Source organism: Stenella coeruleoalba, assembly GCF_951394435.1.
Source record: "Stenella coeruleoalba genome assembly, chromosome: 1".
In the NCBI taxonomy this organism is placed as follows: domain Eukaryota; kingdom Metazoa; phylum Chordata; class Mammalia; order Artiodactyla; family Delphinidae; genus Stenella; species Stenella coeruleoalba.
The window spans coordinates 144,467,508-144,486,115 of record NC_137169.1 but is presented as its reverse complement, the minus strand read 5'-3'; the positions used below and the strand labels follow the sequence as shown (position 1 = coordinate 144,486,115).

General features: G+C 45.7%; 1 protein-coding gene across 14 annotated transcripts in view; it reads right to left on the bottom strand.

Moving 5' to 3' along the window:
• Positions 1-13,829: 13,829 nt before the first annotated feature.
• Positions 13,830-18,608, bottom strand: part of DISP1 (dispatched RND transporter family member 1) — a 203,975-nt gene continuing 199,196 nt past the window's right edge. For all 14 annotated transcript variants that reach the window (XM_079913942.1, XM_079913931.1, XM_079913940.1 and 11 more), the window contains one exon: positions 13,830-17,521. In XM_079913942.1, the coding sequence (XP_079770068.1) occupies positions 13,910-17,521 (3,612 nt within the window). In that variant the 3' untranslated portion in view covers positions 13,830-13,909. The remainder of the gene's footprint in view (positions 17,522-18,608) is intronic.

The window sequence follows — 18,608 nt, the reverse complement described above, 5'->3', positions numbered from 1 at the left end:
CTGAATTTGAAAGAGATGGAAATCCTGGTCTGTGCAGGGCATCACTCCTGTAAGATCCCCAGGCCGCGCAGCTTGACAGTCCTGGGCCTAGAGGCCAGGCCAGCTCTGGGGATGCCCAGCCTTCCTCTCCTGGAGGGCGACCTCTCACCTCTCTCCAGGGGGGTCCTGGGAGCCAAGAGGAGTGCAAGGATCACAGGCGGACCTGACTTTGGTCCTAGCTCCAGGGGGGCGTCTGGATCCCATGAGGTCTGCCGGCTCCCCTCCTTCCTCAGGAATCCGAGGCTTCCTCTGGCCCCCTGACCCGAGGTGAGGCCGCCTGCCGCCTCCCAGCCCTGGCTCCTTCACCACATCAGGCAACAATTGTGCTTTGGCCCTGGGATAGCCCAATATCCAGTTTCCAGGAAGGTGGACTGCATTATTTGAACCTGAAACACACCAGGGGTAATAAGATCACTCTGAGAAAGCTGAGAAGCCTATAATTTATTGAGAAGAGCTTGGCAGGCAGAAACCACCAGCCTCCACAGTGACCCTGGGGAGGGGGCAGTGCTGGGATTAAAGAGTCATCTCCTCACTGCAAAGCGATTCTCTCTCAGTCGGGAAGCAGGGACCTGGGGGCCCTAGAGCAGGGGACGGATGGTTGCCAGACTTCACGACGGGACCCAGACTCACCCCATAAACTGCTGAGACGCAGTGGCCGTTTCTGAGGTCCTGAGGCTCCAGTCAGTTGCTCCTGGTTTCTGAGAATGCTTGTCATTCCTGACTTCACCCAGATACCCTCGTCAAATGCCCGGGGCCTCCCCAAGGCCTTTGGGATATTTCAGACTCCCTTGATCTACCATGATAGGGGCATGCTCTCCAGCCTCCTGGAGAAAGCCCAGGACTTTTCCCAGCCCAAACCCTCAGTTTACCTGCTAAGCCCTTTCTTATGAAAACCCCAAAAGTTCAGAATTCAAACATGTTGAGGGGCAGGTAGAGACAGTGTTTACAATGGGCCCAAAGAAGATGCTGAGCGGTGGGTCTGTGATCCAACGAGAAGCACGAGGTGAGATGCCTGATTTGCTGGGGTGCCACTTCACCGAAAGGGACCAGAAAAGAGCGAGGAGTTGAGGGGTGCAGAGAGGAACCTGCCACTGTTGGATTCCACCATGGGCCACGGAGCCCTTCAGACGTCTTGGACCGTAAGTGTTGCAACCCTCCTCTTCAGATGAGGAAACCGAGGTTCAGAGAATTAGTGTCCACCCTCACAAGTCCATCTGACTCCACCGGCCCAGGCTGAGCGGGCACGGTCTGGCCTCCGCACCTCAGTCCTCCACCATCAAGCCTGCATCGCAGCCCTTCTGCACTCATTGGCCCGTTCAGTTAGATTTGCAGAGGAGAACGGAAATGAAGTGGTGGAGGGAAAGAAGAAAGAAGACAGTGACAGAGAAGGCCGGGGCCTGGGAGAAACGAAGGAGGGGGAGGGGCATCTGGACGGTGACCCGAGTCCGTTGGACGGCTCGTCACCAACCCCTCAGGGCCTCTCTCCCGACCTGCGGAAACCCAGGGGCTGAGAGTCCACTGTGGGCCCACTTTTCACCGAGCTGCTTGGGTGATGCTCATGGTTATGAAAGTTTGAGAACCGTTGAGGCCTGGCTTGGACTGTCCACTGCGGCGGCCGCTAGCCATGCGTAGCCATTTAAGAGGAAATAAATTAGAATTCAAAATTCAGTTCCTCCGTCGCCTGAGCCACATTTTAAGTGCTCAGTAGACACCGGAGGCTGGTGGCTATCGGGCCTCACTGTTCATTTCCAGCTCTGCCCTGTTGCCCAGACGCAGTAGAGGTTCGTGCCCCCTCCTCGGGGGTCCTCCCTGCGTCCTCAGAGGGTCCCTGTTCCAGATTTGGCTGGGGTCTGCGTGTGTCTAACAGGGACCAGCAATGTGGGCCAGCTCCCAGCTGGTGTCCCCAGCTCCACCCAGGCTCCAACCCAGACCTGCAGTTCCTGGTCACCAGGTGGCCACTATGTCCCCTTCGGCTCTGTCCTCCAGGGTCTCTGCAGAAGAGGGACCAGTGCGGAGAGACCAAGTGCCTTGGGACAGGGGGCCCCTATTCACGTTCCTGCCCTCACAGTCAAGACGTTGCTTCTGAATGACACGGGAACAAGCCTGTGGGTGACCTAGAGGATGCCCACCTGGGACCAAGGTCACACACAGCCTGGGAAGGCAAGCAGCACTGTTCCCACTCACAGCCCAGACCCAGGCAGGCGAAGGGATGGGCTTCAATTGTCAGTGGTGAGGGGGGTGGAGCCGGACTTGCATCCCCACGGCCAGGGCTCCCAGGCCCTTGGTCTCCCTCTGCGCTGTCCCTCCAAGCCTGACCTGGGAGCGTCCTGGCCTTCGGTTCACAGGACAAAGCCCGTGTCCCGGCCCTTCCTCTTGTGGGTCTGGAAAAGATGCCGAGCAGGGCCCATCTCGCTGATCAATGTCAGGATATCCCTTCTTTCCAGTTAAAAAGAAATAGCGGCTCAGGAATTTCCAGGCCTGGGGCGGCCTCCTGTTTACTCCTCGCAACCTGCTCCGGCCCATAGATAAGGAAGAGGAGCCCATTCTCTCCTGGCGCCCTGCGCGTTTCCTGCCCGACTCCAGGCAGCCGCTTCCCAGTGGGCTTTTTCCCAGGGGGTCTGGTGGGCGCCACAGGGCCTTCAGTGTGAGAAAGCAGGGGACGGGGGGGTCCAAGGCAAGTACCAGCAAGCAGGACAGTGGCGAGAAAGGGCCCAGGCCAGCATGGCCCCGGGCATCCTGTAAGAATGAACCCACAGTAAACCACATCACTTTCCGCAGAAGACAGGCCCCTTCTCCCCCTCCAGGGCCGCCTTACCTCTGCACCTGACGGCAGCCCAGATAAGAAGCTGACCAACCCCACTGGCCACCCAGCCAGCTGACACCGTAACAGAGAAGAACAAACCTGACTCCATATTGGATCTATTCCCTTAGCTCTGACCCTTGTGCTCTGTGGCCTGGGGCTTAGTCATACTGGCTCTGCACCTTTTGTAAAAGAATGTTGCCGATAGCCTGAAATACACAGGAGAGCCCATTCTCAGGGCTCTGACCTTTAAAGACATAGCACTTTTCCATTCACATAGAGATAAAAAGTTGCAGAACAGCGAATAGCAATCGTCTTGTTGAAGCTTTACGGGAACACTGTGACCAGATCTCGGAACTAACAGCTGCAAGAGCAAATGATTCCAGCACATTCCAGCACACTCCAGCACGAAGAAGTCTGTAACAACCAAGCACAACCTCTCGCCTTTTAGTACAAAGAAGCCTGAATTCTAACTTGAGTAAGATGGTTCTTTGGGACACTAGTCCACCATCTTCTTGGTCTGCTGGCTTTCTGAATAGAGTCACTATACCTTGTCCGAACAACTCGTCTCTCAATTTATTGGCTGTGCTGTGGCGAGCAGAACCAGCTTGGACTCGGTAACAGCACCAGGCAGAGCCGGGCAGCAGCAGATGGCCTGCCAGGCTGGCACCTCCTGGATCCAGCACAGGCAGATTCCTGTGACCCAGGTGGACACTGCAGGCTCTGTCTCCTCTGTCCAGCTCACCCTTAGGCAAGCCAGCGACGCCAGTCTTTGCTTTCCGAATGTGGCAGAGACAGGTCACAGGCTGTTGGCTTAAAAGATCTACCCCATTTCTTGTCCTGAGCCTCAGCTGATGAACTGGGTTCCCTACTGGACAATAAAACTGTCCCACTCAATATTCAATTGCTGGTCTCAGTCTTTGTTTTTGTTTTAACAAAACTTTGCTCATTAAATAAACAAAAATAATTCTGCCTCTAACTCCAAAGAGGACAGATATCTAGAGAATCATTTACACACAAGACTGGCCTCACGTGGTTTAATCCCCCCTCCAGGCCCAACACTAATCCCAGCAGACAGGCCCTGCTCTCCTAAATTGTTCTGGGCAGCTGAAAATCTATCTCAGGTTTTTTTCCTTAAGATAAGACTCCCCTAGGGCACGGCAACCTACAGTGACTAGAATCTTCTTTGTATGTCAGGGCTTTGGACATTTAATGTTTTTCTTTTTTCTTTTTTTTTGGCTGTGCCTTGTGGCTTGTGGGATCTTAGTTCCCTGACCAGGGATTGAACCCAGGCTACGGCAGTGAAAGCATGGAGTCCTAACCACCGGACGCCAGGGAATTTCCCAATTGTCTTATTTTAAAAATATTTAAAACAAAGTTAAAATCACTTATATTATAAACATATTGAAAAAAGTATATAAATAACACGAAATTACTCCTTCGTTAATAATTAGTCCCACATTGGACTCTACTCCCCAAGTGCACCCTCTGCTAAAAGGTCTGTGTATGTCATTCTAAACACTTTATTCGCAACTCTTTATTTTTTCCCCACTTAACAATATACCATAGTTAGCTTATAAATATCTGCATCATCTCTTAAGGGCAATACAAAGAATTGCATAGTTTTGTTTAACCAGAGGTCTATTGGTGGACGTTAAGTTGGTTTCAGATTCTTGTCACGAACATCTGCATCATACTCATGCTGTCCCTTCTGAAGGAAAGATTCCTAGGATGGGACTCTTGTATCACAGACTATACACATTCACAATCATTGTCAGAATCTGCCCTTTCAAAATATCGTGTTGCTTTTCACTCATCCAAACAGTGTCTCTTTCCCCACATTCTCTCCAACAGTGGACCTTATCCATCTTTAAAATTCTGGCCAACCTGATTGGTTAAAATGGTAAGTCATCTAGTGAGCAGATTGTCCATTTATATTCCTCCTTCTTTAAAGTGCTTGTTTATATCATTTGCCCATTTTTCAACTGGGGGTCCTTTTCTTTTCCATTTGTATGATAGAGATATTCATCCTCCATCTGTTACAGGTGTTATGAAACTGCTTTTTCCTCCAGGCAGTCATTTGTCTTTTGTAAAGATCTGGTTACTCCTCTGGGCTCTTGGAAAGCACAGACCTTATTGTCTGCAGGTACCGCTCCTGAGACAGCAGTTGGCTCAGTGCAGGATCTCAGCAAGATCTGTTGCATAAATGAGTGAATCTATTATACGATGGATGGCAGGCAAGTCAAGGAAAAGTCAGTCTGTTTTAGTAAAAATTCCATGTTAGGAGATTTTAAAATAAAGTGTATCTTCTGAAACATGTGAATAGTGTTTTTCCATTTTCTGAAGTTTTCATTTTCAGTTCAGTTCACTGCAGTAAAAACCACTGTGGATCTTGAGTTTTGTTTTTCAACCCCTCAAAATAAATATGAAACGAATTTTATGTGGCAGTATTCACGTGTATAAATAGTAAAAAAAAAAAAACCTAGAAAAATATGTATCTACCTTGAATAAGAACTAAATAAAGATTAACAGGCTAATGAATAATTGCATCATAAGAGTGGTCATACAGGCTGTTAAAATTAAGATAATATCAAGGAATGATTAATTATTTTTAAAAATGACTTAATCATGGTATGTTCATATCCTGGAAAATACCCTGGACTCCTAGCTTGGCACTTATCAGTTGAGTGATGAAGTTAAGTCCCTTAACCTCAATTTCATCATTAAATAGGGCAAAAATATCTGTCTAGACTACTTCAACCATCCATCTGTAATAGGGAAGAACAAATCTGACTCCATATTGGCTCTGTTTCTTTTACTTTAACCTTTGTATTCTATTGCTTTTGCTCCAAGTTAAGAGTGTTGCCTATAGCCTGAAATACACAGGATAGCCCATTCTCAAGGCTCTGACCTCTAAAGGTATAACACTTTTCCATTCATATAGAGATAAAAAGTTGCAGAAAAGGGAATAATATTTTCTTGTTGGAGGTTTACAGGAACATCATGACCTGACTCAAGTGGACAGATGTAAGAACAAAGAAGTCTCGCACCAAGGAGTTTGCAGCAACCAGGCACACCCCCTCTCCTTTTAGTATAAAAGAAGCCTGAATTCTAACTTGAGCGAGATGGTTCTTTGGGACACTAGTCCACCATCTTCTTGGTCTGCTGACTTTCCGAATAAAGTGACTATTCCTTGCCCTAACAACTCGTCTCTCAATTTATTGGCCTCTGGTGTGGCGAGCAACACGAGCTTGGGCTTGGTAACACATCCATCCATCCAACCAACCATCCATCAGTTTACTTATTCATTCATTCAAAACTTAGCAGACACCTCACAGTGTAGGTTGAATTAATTTAAATGAGGATCATGTAAAGGTAAGTTACAAACTATGAACAAATATTCTACAACCATAATATGAAAGATAACTTTAAACAATATAGGTTATAAAGTTGGAGTAGAAAATATTTCTGTGGTACCCCAAGAATATAGTGGATGAAAACATTGATACAACTTTTGGAACATAAGTAAATACAGCTTATTTAAAACACGATGATGGTCATAGTGAGACAGGCTGGAGTGGGATAAAGTTTTTATTATACTGAAGTATTTGCACAAATATATATACTGAAAATAGGTATGTACACACATTTATATACTCTACAATATACACAATAGTTGCAATGCAGGCAGGTATATAGATGGCATCTGTGTGACACAGAATCAGCTCACCAAGGATGGCTGCTCAGTCTTTGCAGGTTGTGCTCCAATGAGACCAGAATGACATGAGGGGCATAACAACTCCCGGGACAGTGATGTCTATAAGTGGTGGCTTTACCAGGTCTCCTCTCATTTCATCCTTGCAACCTTGTGAGGTAGGTATTATCAACTTTATAGATGGGGAAGCTGAGGTATTCAAAAGTGGCTCGTCTTGCTCTTCAATCTAAGTCTCTGGTTTTTAAACTCCAAATCCCTTGATATGTTTTAAGGCTTTGCTGCTTCATATCAGGATGATTCTAAAACTGTTTCAGTTTATTTGAATCCTAGTTTCAATGTTTTTCATATCTCCCACTAAAAAAAAAAGTCTTACTTGTGCAATTACTTGCTGTGCAAATTCCTTTTTCTTGGAGGGCATCAATTTTGCTTTTTAAGGACTGTAGCTTTCTTGAAAGCCGAGGTCCGAGGTTCTGCATCATCAGAGGCCCTCCGCTGTGCCCTGAATGCAATGGACTTTGAGTAAAGTTCCGTTACTTCAGCACAGCAAGGTGCTGAAGAGTGCCTGATCCCAAGAGTTTAGTCTAGTGGGAGAGACAGATAATCAGACAATTATAAGAGCAGGTGATGGGTGCAGATAGCAAACCTTGGTATCAGAGAGACTCCCTACTCTAATTACCTGTAACGCCCTTCAAAATGGCCCAAACTGCTTAAAAAGATTGATTAGTCGCAGTCTCCCAAGACCCAAATATGACATCAAAACACAGAATATAAAACCTTCCCTCCATCTCTGACGGGGCTCAAGATGAGTTCTCCCAGCCCAGGGTGGTTTTAAAGAATCAACCCACAGATGAAAAAAAATCGCAGTTTTTGTTACCAAGGCAGGATTTGTGCCTAAATTAGTTTTCTGGATCATAGTGATTCAGAGGAAGGATTGAATTTTGTCTCAAAATGGGCTTTTCTAACCTCTGCTTACTCTCTGATGGCAATGTGTGGATATTTACCAAAGTGCTGTATAATTTGTCGTGATTGGCCGGGAAGTCACTCATCAAAGGAAATTTACTGAACCTACCAATCACACACAGCCTAGGGTCCTTTTCAGGGCAGGGCAAAGAAATTCAAGTTGGGATCTGTGAAAGAATTATTCAGCAATTCAAGATTATTCAGTATCTATCTGTCCTACCTGATATATGCGACTAATAACACATACACTCTTCAGAAAACTGAAGGTAAAGAGATCAAACTGTAGAAAAGAACAAACATGAGTGAACTTCAGTCTGAGTGAGGACGTTGCCAGAGATTTGCATGTTTCTCAAAGCCTTTCCTCAGATCTCTGCAGGAAAGGAAATTGTGCGGGAGGGACGATAAAGCTTGTGGCTTTACACATCTCGTCCTTTAAGGCTACATTGAATTAAGCACTTGCTTGCTGCCAGAACGCAGAGAACTAGGTCACCCCGCAGACCAGAGAGCTTCCCAAGGTAGAACAATGGCTCTCACGGGAGTGGGGAGCCTCCAACAAAGATCACATTTAAGACTATTTAAAAACAGATGCTATTTGATATTCTCAACTAGTATTGAAAACATCTGGTAAAGTTTTGCTTAGAGATACTCCTACTGGACCTGTTTTTTTAAAATCAGTGATATTTGTAAATGATCATGTGATGTTGCAAAGGCAGTAACACTACAGTAGTTTTTTAAACTCTTAGAGGTTGGTTTTCTTAAGCAGGCTGAACGGGCTCTTTGTAATCGTGTTTAGATTATTGACTTATGTAGCAAATCCTTTCCCCTTTAAATAGTGGAAAACTCAATTCCATTTCATTGATCAAAAATGTCCAATTAGTGGATAGAGGTTGAGCAAATTTTACCCTGATTGTTACTTTGTTGCAAATTAAAACCAGCTCTTCTTATAAGAGCCTTACCTGGTTCCAAAGAAAAGTATCTCTTGCTGCAAAGAATCTACCCTTCACTTTTTGGAAGCTGTAGATTACATTACAGAAAATTACATGGAAAAAAATATGATTAGATGGGTAAATGTCACAGTATAGCTATTCCAGTAGATTTGAGGACATCAAATGCAACTCTAGCTTTACCACAATAGTCACAGGGTCAGGAATACCACAGAGTCTTTAATAATAAGCACAAAATCATGAAATGTATCCAATTTTAGGTGTCAGGTGAGAACGGTGGAGGTGTTGACCAGTATTTCAAACGGTGGCTTAAATCCCCTAAGAAGAGGGCAAGTGCTCTACAGAGTTCCTATTAACGAGTTGGGCGACTGACTTACTTCTTACTGAAAATTAAACCTTCTTACTGAAAATTAAAAGTATATGGTTCCCAAGGTTCCCTAAAAGAAAATCCTTGTGGAACGTCCAGGGTTGGAAGAGTCATTTCTTATACTATGACTTCTGAACTCAGAACATCATTGCTTTATTTCCTGCCCCACTCCCAACTTCATACAGCACTCTCGTGCCCCCAATCTCAGTAAGTCAGACTTATGGGCAGCAAACATCCATTAGGCTCTGCTGAGTTAGGAAACCATGTCCTAGTTGGCACTTGTGTTGTCAAGTTCATGTTCTAACTGATGGATTAGGGGAGTTGAAAGAAACTGTGTTGATTTTGGTTACTTAATGAGTTGTTTTTATGTGTGCGTGCTGTGGTTTCAAAAGCCGATGAAAAGAGAAATGACACTTTTTTCCCATGAAAAATCCAAAATTAGGGCAGTTAAAATATTGTTAAGAACAAAAGGCACAAGATTCCACTAATCAACCATGGATATACATTACTTATCTTTTTTTCCTGTATATTTAATGCAAAGACAGGAAACTTCTTAGTGTACGAAATTAAACATTAATGAAAGTGGCTGTTTTATAAAAAAAACACTGTAGATTTAACATAACAACTAGAGATAAACTAAATGCCAGTAAACATTTTGGAAATATCCACCAGGGTATAAAGGGTATTTGAACACGATAGTTCTTTCTGCATTAAAAAAAAAAAATCTCCTCTGGAGATTCAACAAATTTCTATTTTCATGATTATGTCTGAATCTTATGAAAAAAACCCAATGCAGTCTTTGGATTTTTTTTTTTACCATAGGCTTAACTTTTTCTTCTAAAATGACTCTCCTCATTAAAGAGAAAAGACACAGCTGTTTTCAAACTCATTGTTTCCTCATATTTCCTTCAGAATCCGTCCTAACCCCTGGCAGAAAGATGGTTTCCATGTGAGACTATGTGAACGAGGAACACTTCCTAATCTCCTGTAAGACCACATTTGTAAAACTACTCTTCAAATCACCCGTTGCAAAAATTTTAAAATTGGGAATGATTAAGGCTGGGGCAAAGATTATCGTAATGAAATTTAATATAATAACAGCTTAGCAAACTTTAAAGGACGTTGTTTTAGGAGGATGTGCATTTTATAGCAATTATACGCAAGAAATGAATATTACACAGATGAGGCTGTGTATATTATCTTGCAAGAAAAAAAGGAAAAAAATAGGTTTGAATAAACGATTCAAAATTGTTTGAATCGTTTATTTCAAACAATACAGCTCTTCTCTGTGAAAAACTTTGTGCTCTTGGCCTATTACACTTTTCAATCAAGTAGGGATTTAAAAAGTGACCTTGCGGGCTTCCCTGGTGGTGCAGTGGTTGGCAGTCCGCCTGCCGATGCAGGGGATGTGGGTTCGTGCCCCGGTCCGGGAAGATCCCGCATGCCGCGGAGCAGCTGGGCCCGTGAGCCATGGCCGCTGAGCCTGCGCGTCTGGAGCCTGTGCTCCACAACGGGAGAGGCCTCGGCAGTGAGAGGCCCGCAAAAAAGTGACCTTGCAAGGAAGAAGTCTGGAACAAACTTGGTAACATGGAATCGAACCTCAGAGGTGTGTTCTGCTGCAGTAACAGAGAGTAAGAACATCCTTGTCATAAGCAAATACCCTTCAAGTTACAAATAGTTCACAGTGAAAGGACTCTTTTCCCCTACTACAATTTAGCCTCTTCTCTGCTTTGCAGTCCCTCTAGGACAATGGATGAAATGTCTTTGTGAAACAGAGCTAGAAATAGTGATCCTTTGCTGCCCAGCAATGAGGAATAATATTTTTAAAAAAGCTTTCTAGCCCCAGGTAACAAATTCTCTAGAAAATTCCTGCATGAAAAATACAGTCAAATTAAAGTCCAAAGTCTGTAGATGAAATCAGTGTGGAAAGGTTCCGGCCACAGTCAAGGTTGAGGGTAATTAAGCAGAAGGGGTGGGCGTGGGAGGGAAGACAGGGTCCCCTGGCATCCTGGAACCAGAGCAGGTGCAGAGCAGGTCAGGAGTAGCACAGGACTGAGGCCCAAGGGAGAAGACAAAGGACTTCTCTCCTCCTCCTGGGTCCCTTTCACTCCAGTTTTTATTTTCTAAATGAAATGACAGCTCACCTGAAAGTCTTTCAGGTTGGACTGTCTGGAAAGATGTTTGCTTCTCCTTTGCCCTTCAATTCAATCTGTGTCCATGCTCAGTAAAAAAAAAAAAAAAAGCAAAAAATAAAACAAACAAATTTTGGGTCACTACATTTTCACTGGCCAACTTTATGTTTACACATTTCAGAAGAAAAACAAAGAATCTAGTGTTGGGGATTGTGAGTCCTATTTTCAAGTGTTCCCTTCTCTTCCTTGGATTTTTTCTAACAGAATTAAGTGCACCACAGGGAGGTCAGCTCGGTGCTTTGTGACCACCTAGAGGGGTGGGATAGGGAGGGTGGGAGGGAGATGCAAGAGGGAGGAGATATGGGGATACATGTATATGTATAGCTGATTCACTTTGTTATACAGCAGAAACTAACGCACCACTGTAAAGCAATTAGACTCCAATAAATCCATTTTTTTTAAAAAAAGAAGGGCTTCCCTGGTGGCGCAGTGGTTGAGAGTCCGCCTGCCGATGCAGGGGACACGGGTTCGTGCCCCGGTCCGGGAGGATCCCGCATGCCGCGCAGCGGCTGGGTCCGTGAGCCATGGCCGCTGGGCCTGCGCCTCCAGAGCCTGTGCTCCGCAACGGGAGAGGCCACAGCAGTGAGAGGCCCGCGTGCCACAAAAAAAAAAAAAAAAAAGAATTCAGTGCACTAGGGATGCACATATGATCCCAAACGTCGGGGTTACAAAGGAACTGGTCCGAAGAGGCAGCTTAGCAGCAGTATGTGTGGGAGAGACCTAGTGGGTTGAGTTTCCTTGAAGCTGCATGAGAGGCAGCTGTAAGGCTTGAGCCAAAAGTTATTTCCATCTCTAAGTGAACTACCAGAAGTACCATCCTGTCTCCCTGGGGCTGGTCCTCCTTCCTGTGTTGTACTGGAGTCTTGTTTTGGGTACCACACTTGGGCAGGGAGTTTGATAACCTTATTTATCCAGAGACCATAAGTGCTCAGTCAGTGTTTGAAATGCTTAAAACCTGGTCATGAGAAGAACAGTTGAGTGAACTGGGGATGTTAGTGGGAGGACATGATTACTGTTTTCAAATCTCTTTAGGGATGTCATCTGGCAGAGAGATGAAAGATGTGTGTTTTCACTTCAGAGAACAGAATGAGGGCGAAACAGTGTAGAAAAACTACAGGACAACAGAGTTGAGTTCACCCAGGGTAGTCAGGTAGTAAGTTTCTTGTCACTGAAGTATTCAAGCAAAAGCTGGAAAGCTACTTAACGGAAATGTGGTTTGGTGCAGGTGGGTTGGAGTCAATGAATCACAAGACCCCTTCCAACTTTTTTTTTTAATATTTATTTTATTTATTATTATTTCTTTTTGGCTGCATTGGGTGTTTGTTGCTGTGCGTGGCTTTCTCTAGTTGCGGCGAGCGGGGGCTACTCTTTGTTGCGGTGCGCGGGCTTCTCATTGCGGTGGCTTCTCTTGTTGTAGAGCTCGGGCTCTAGGCGCATGGGCTTCAGTAGTTGCGGCTCGCAGGCTCTAGAGCACAGGCTCAGTAGTTGTGGTGCACGGGCTTAGTTGCTCTGCGGCATGTGCGATCTTCCCCCACCAGGGCTTGAACCTGTGTCCCCTGCATTGGCAGACGGATTCTTAACCACTGCACCACCAGGGAAGCCCGCCTTCCCAATTCTTGACAGCTGTTTTCAGGTCCTGAATAACACGCAGATATAAGTTGGAAAACCATCCTTAGAAAATAACTTTTGGAAAGAACATTGTATTTAGAAATATTCCCTCCAATATTCTTCAGAGGACAAAACTTCCCAGAAGGAAGAAGAATGCAGTGGAACTCTCCCTGTCTGGGGCAGGAATGCACACAGTATCAGATGACACCCTGTAAGGAGGCTATGTCCTCTGAAGAATTACCCAGAAAGTGTGCTCCAACAGCTCAAGGACTGGAGCTTGAGCTAATACAAGACGTATGAGTGTCATTTAAGATGCTGGCTGCAGGCTCAGCATTTCCAGGTGTTAGTTGCCCAGTAAAATCATCCGTGCACATCCCGAGACACTTGAACCCAGGAGAAAGCAGCCGTCTGAACACATCCCCTGAGGGGCAGAGATGGAAACAAGCCTGCATAGAACAAGTTCCTCTATTTTGACTGCTTCAGGGGGCTGGGGCTCATCTGACCTGGGGCTCTCTTGGTCAAGAGGCAACTTATCTTAAGAAATGTAGCACAATTTCAGGTAATCACCTCTCTTCATCTGTGCTTTCCCTTCTGTGACACTAACATCACTGTCGCCTGACACAAGATGGTGCCCATGATTCCTGGGTGAATAGATGTAACCATGGAACAACTATACATTTTGGCTAATGTGGACAAAAGATACCAATTTAGATATAAATGGGTCATTGGCTTCATGTAAAGTCTACCTGTGCAGACAGGTGGAATGCACTATTTAAATGCTTGGCGAGTCATTTCTGAATGAAGCCTCACTAAAAATAGAAATTTTAATGTTGTTTAGTTACTGGAGCCCAACTGAAGTAGCTCTCTTAAAATCAGTGTTTGCTTGGAGCCATCAAAAGTCCTTATTACTGACAAACAAAGGCACCAGAATAAGGGTATCAGGTAAATACAACTGCCAGGGAGAAATGAAAGTTCTAGATAGTTCAAACTCTAAATCTCTGACTCATTGCTGTGGGAAGGTGGAGAGAAAGAGACAATAACTTTTCAAGCTGGGTATAAATGTAAAAAAACAACTGTACTTTTTGAAAATATAAAATCCCAAATGGCTAACGCTTATTAGATAAGTGAGTTTGTTGATTGTTCTTATGGAATCTGAAACTATCTCATGGTTTTTGACAAAGTTAAACATGCTGGTTCCTGTAGTTTTGGACTCCCTTTCTAAACTTCTGGATTTTACTTCCATTTCAAAGGAACAATTGAGGCATTGGTTTAATACAATATTTATTAAAGTGTTTTTATTAACAAACTTTCGCCAGAAAGTTCCGAGTGTGTTAATACCGCAGGCACGTTGGCTTCAATGTTTGGTATTTGACAGTCCACAGAACTGCACTTAACTCTCACAATCCTGCCACGATTTTGTGGATTGTTTGGGCAGGACCTATAACCAGCCTCCCCCATTAAATGGTTAAAGATGAATTGGGGTTCATTCTGACTCAAGTGTTCTGAGTTTACGATGACATCAGTCTGTGACAGGCCTGGCTCCACTTGCCTTTCTGCCTTGTCGGTCGGACTCACGGAACTGGAGTCCTTGTTTGCAGCCCCTCCACTGCCCTCCACGTTCCCGATGTCTCTGTGTTTACAGAGTCCCCTTTGGTGCGTCTCAGGAGCACAGCACGCTTTGTGTGAAGCTCCAGCGCTTCTGCAGACCAATGACGACATCTCTGCCATCTTTGGAAGTTGCTCTTCTAGGCTCTGAAGACTGTGTACGCTGGTCTTACCGAGTTTTTCTTGGGCCTGAATGTGCTGACCCGGGTGGTGGAAAAAACTCCTGGGCAGAGAATTCTGCATTCCGGGAGGTTTCACTCTGCCCTGTAGGCAGGGACAGTGGTGGATGTGTGGGATGGGATGCACGAAGCCCTCGGGGGCTTGGTGTGCAGCCTTCAGAGGGGCCAGGCCGTTCTGGACGTGCATGAAGCTGCTGGCAGTCGGAGCGCACTGGTGGCACAAGCAGTCACCCACCTGCTGGCAAGACGGCAGGCCATATTTCAAAGGTTGGTAGGCATTTGGGCAGCTACATCTCTGATTCAGAGAGAAGAAGTGACACATGGTGTGCTGTTCAAGACAGGGCTGCAACAAGGCAGAGCTGGCTTCGTTTTTGGTGCTTTGGTTGAGTTCGCTGTTGTAAGCTGTGTGTACAGGCATCCCTAACTTCTTTGCCTGGCTGCTGAAAAATTCAGAGCAGATGTGGGTCTCTTCGTAAGTGGTCTTCTCGGAGGCCATACAGCTGTGGGCTGCCAGAGGTTCTAATTCGTAAAACTCATGCTCCATTTCAGCTTTTTGGCCCCTGGGATCTAAGTGATAAGCATTCACAGTGTGTGTCTTGCTTTGTCCCTTGTCACCAGGACTTGTCGACAAGGTGTGGGAGAAGGCACTGCACTGGAGTTTTTTGGGTAAAGGAATCTGACCACAGGTGCCCTGCGGCCCAAGGCACCGGCACATGCACTGAAAAAAGAAGGTGGCAAAAGCCCAGCTGATACACATGATGAGCATCATGAAGGTGCCCAGCTGGGTGTAAGCCAGAACCGTGGAGGGCATCATCATGGCCCCAGCCACGAAGGTGGTGAGCGCGGCCATGGCGATGGCAGAGCCCATGCGGCTCAGAGAGAAGATCACCTTCCCTTCTCGGTCGGCGTCCGGGGCCAAGCGGTAAGCAACCCCATAATGGACGGCAAAGTCTACAGACAGGCCGACCGCAACCGAAATAGTGACCGACTCCAAAACGTTTAGCTCCCAGCCCAGCAGGACGAGAGAACCAACGGTGACAAATATAGTTCCGGCGATCGAAATGATGGCATAAAGGCTTATGATGATGTTCCAAGTTGTCAGCAGCATCACGCTAAAGGCCACGGCCACCGAGAGCCCCATGGCGATGAGGGTGCCGTCGGAGAGGCTGTCCTGGAGGTCATAGAACTCCAGATTGCTGACAAACCAGCCGTGGCTGAGGCCCTCGGGTGCAGAACTCAGCTCGTTGGAAATCCACGAGTCCACCTCTTTATAAAACTGGTGCATCTTTTCATAAGCCAGTGTGAAGAGGTAGGTGCTTTGGAACTCTAGCACGACTGCCCTGATGGTATCATTGATATCAAACCTCGGCCCCGGGGTTTTGCTGTCCAAATGGTAGCCCGTACTCCTCTCTAGCTCCATGATGGCTCTCTTGATGCACAGTTCGAAAATCTCTTGCTTATAGGGGAAGCTCCAGTGGCTGCAGCATGGGTACAGGGTAGGCTCATCGCAGTCCTGGTTTTCCATCCACTGCTTGAAGGTCTCGATGAAGCAGCTGGTGAAGTCCTGTTCGTCAGTCTGGTGAAAGAATGTCTGATTTCTCAGTTTTTGACAGAACTGCAAAATCCAGACCTGGGAAGCTGGGCTGGCGATGTTAAAGCCGCTGTCTAAGGTCAGCTTCCCTTTGCTCTTAGGGTTTAGGGGGTTGCCATTGTCTTCTGGGGACACACCCCAGATGACCGTGATGGGCATGTGGAGCTCCTCTCCGTGGTGGACGCGCTCGAACATGAAAAGCTTTTTGTACTCGGCGTCGTAACGTTCGAAAGGGTGGGACGACCTGAACACCTGGAACTCGGACAGCTCCAAAGAGGGCAGCTTCATCTTTGGGTTTATGCAGACGATGTAGGCCCCGCCCACAGTTAAGGCCAGGAACCAGACCAGCCATAGGTAGCGAAACTTAATGACGATGCACGGCAATACTTTTTCAAAAAAAATTCGAGACGCTTCCGAAATGGCAAAAAGGACTTTGTGGCACTTCTGACAGGCCACCGTCCAGCAGCTTTTGTTATCGTATATTTGCTGCTGGGGCTTCTTGAAGCAGCTGAAGATATTGAGAAGATACCGCTCGTGCAGGACAACCACGGCCGGAAGCCAGGTGACCATCAGAACGTAATTCACCAGTATAGCTGTCCCCGCGTATACCCCAAAGCATCTGATGGCTGTGATATTGCTCACATAGTTAGCGTAAAAGGCAGCCGCTGTGGTAAAACTGGTAACGAACATGGAGAGGGCGGCGTGTTGCAGCGTGATGCTCACTGTCTCTGAGGTTTCCGCGTGAGGCTTGTCAAATTTGGTGTAGTTCCAGACATCACACAGGACAAAAGCGTCATCCGCTCCAATGCCCACCAAAATAATGAGCGCGGTGAGGTTCATAAAAGGGAAAAATTCAAAGTTAAACACCACGCGGTAGAGAAAATAGGACACAATCAAGGAACTGATGATGGCGAACATGGTCATCAGAGTGATAAACATGGACTTGGTGTAGACACACATGACCGAAAGGACGATCACGATGGCGATGGCAGGATACACGGTATCCATCAGAAGATAATCCTGAAACAAACTGTGTTTGATCCCAAACTCAATCCCGGTGACGGTGGTGACGCCGTCAGAAGCGTTCCAGTTTTCGAAGTTGTCCAAGTAAATGTTCATCATGCTCTCCCCTTTCTCTGTGGGCGAGAAGAGCATGCTGTACTTCAAAGCGGGTGTGTAGTCGGCTGTCTTTGGGGCCATAAAGTCTTTATCCACCAAGTAGTGGAGGATCTGGTACACAGCGTTGTACTTGGTACATTTCCGTGGCACGTTGGTGCACTTGAGCTGGTCCTTCCTCCGGGCCGCCATGTCCCAGCAGTCTGGCTCCAGGGTGCCGTTCTGGTAGTGTTTGGCGCAGGTCCGAAGTAGCTTCAAGGTATGAGAAACGTCTCGCTCGACGATTTTCTGGCAGGACGATCTGTTGTTCAGAATAGCGATGTAGTTCCCCAGCGTCCAGCTGGGGCAGCAGGAAGCAGCCGTGGTCCTCTGGCAGAGATCACCAAACCGGGGATGAGATCTGATCTGCAGAGACAGAGACACGCGGAAGAACTGACGTTTAAAATCAGTTCACAGAAAGGTCTGAATGACGGTGGCCTTGAGGGACAGGAAAGTTACAGAAGTTATAGAATCATCCTCTGAATTAAGTACCAGTTTGAACACAAGGTGAGTTTTCCCCCCGAATCTGCTCTCTTCTGCTGCAGAAGGCTCACTATGTTACTTCATTTTGAACAACGAACTCCTTTTTGGGGATGACATACAAGTGTGAAACAATTTCAATCAATGCCAGTTTGGTTTCAAAAAGGAGGTAAAATTAACACCTCTTTAGTAAACAAGCCTTTTCAAAGTCACTTTAAAAAGCAATAAAGTGGATAGGCTGTGAAGCTTATGTACGTATACCTATGGGATTAATTAAGAGAACAATTGCCCGATTGATATATAAAACGAATTTGTGGCTTTGCCTAAAATCTCTGGTAATCAGCGTGAAATTTTTGGTGACAAAGGTACTATATTTCAATCAACTTGGAGGCAAAGATGATAGTCTCTAGATAACTGTCAGACTCAAAAAAGTGATTCTGGTAAAATCAGAAGCAGTGATGCCAAAGACGCATGAAAAACCTGGAATAAAATTGTTTCCTGATACATGAGTAGAGGGGGAAAATGTTTCTAAATTAAAATTATATGTGTGTATATATATATATATATATATATATATACACATATACATATATACGATTTTAAATAAACATACACAAGTAATAAAATACTTCAATAGGAATTTAATTATTTCTTCCACATCTTTCAAAGTTTATTCAAGTTGGCTAACTCCCCCTTTTGGGGAATGTTCTGTTTTGGTAAACAGGGGTCTGCTGCATATTAGTAAGTAGAACAATTCTGGATTTAACGTGGATAGTATTTCATTTAGAACACTATTCCTGGAGAAGGCTTTCCTTCTTATGGCTGTTCTTGTTATAGAAAATTGAAATTTGTTCCAATGTCAAAGCTGGCACTGCTAAGATTAGAGTGAAGCCTGCACAATCCCATCATCTTAAAAATCTGTAAGTTACAAATGGCCCCTCTTCCCTGAGGGTGAGAATAAGAAATACCCCCC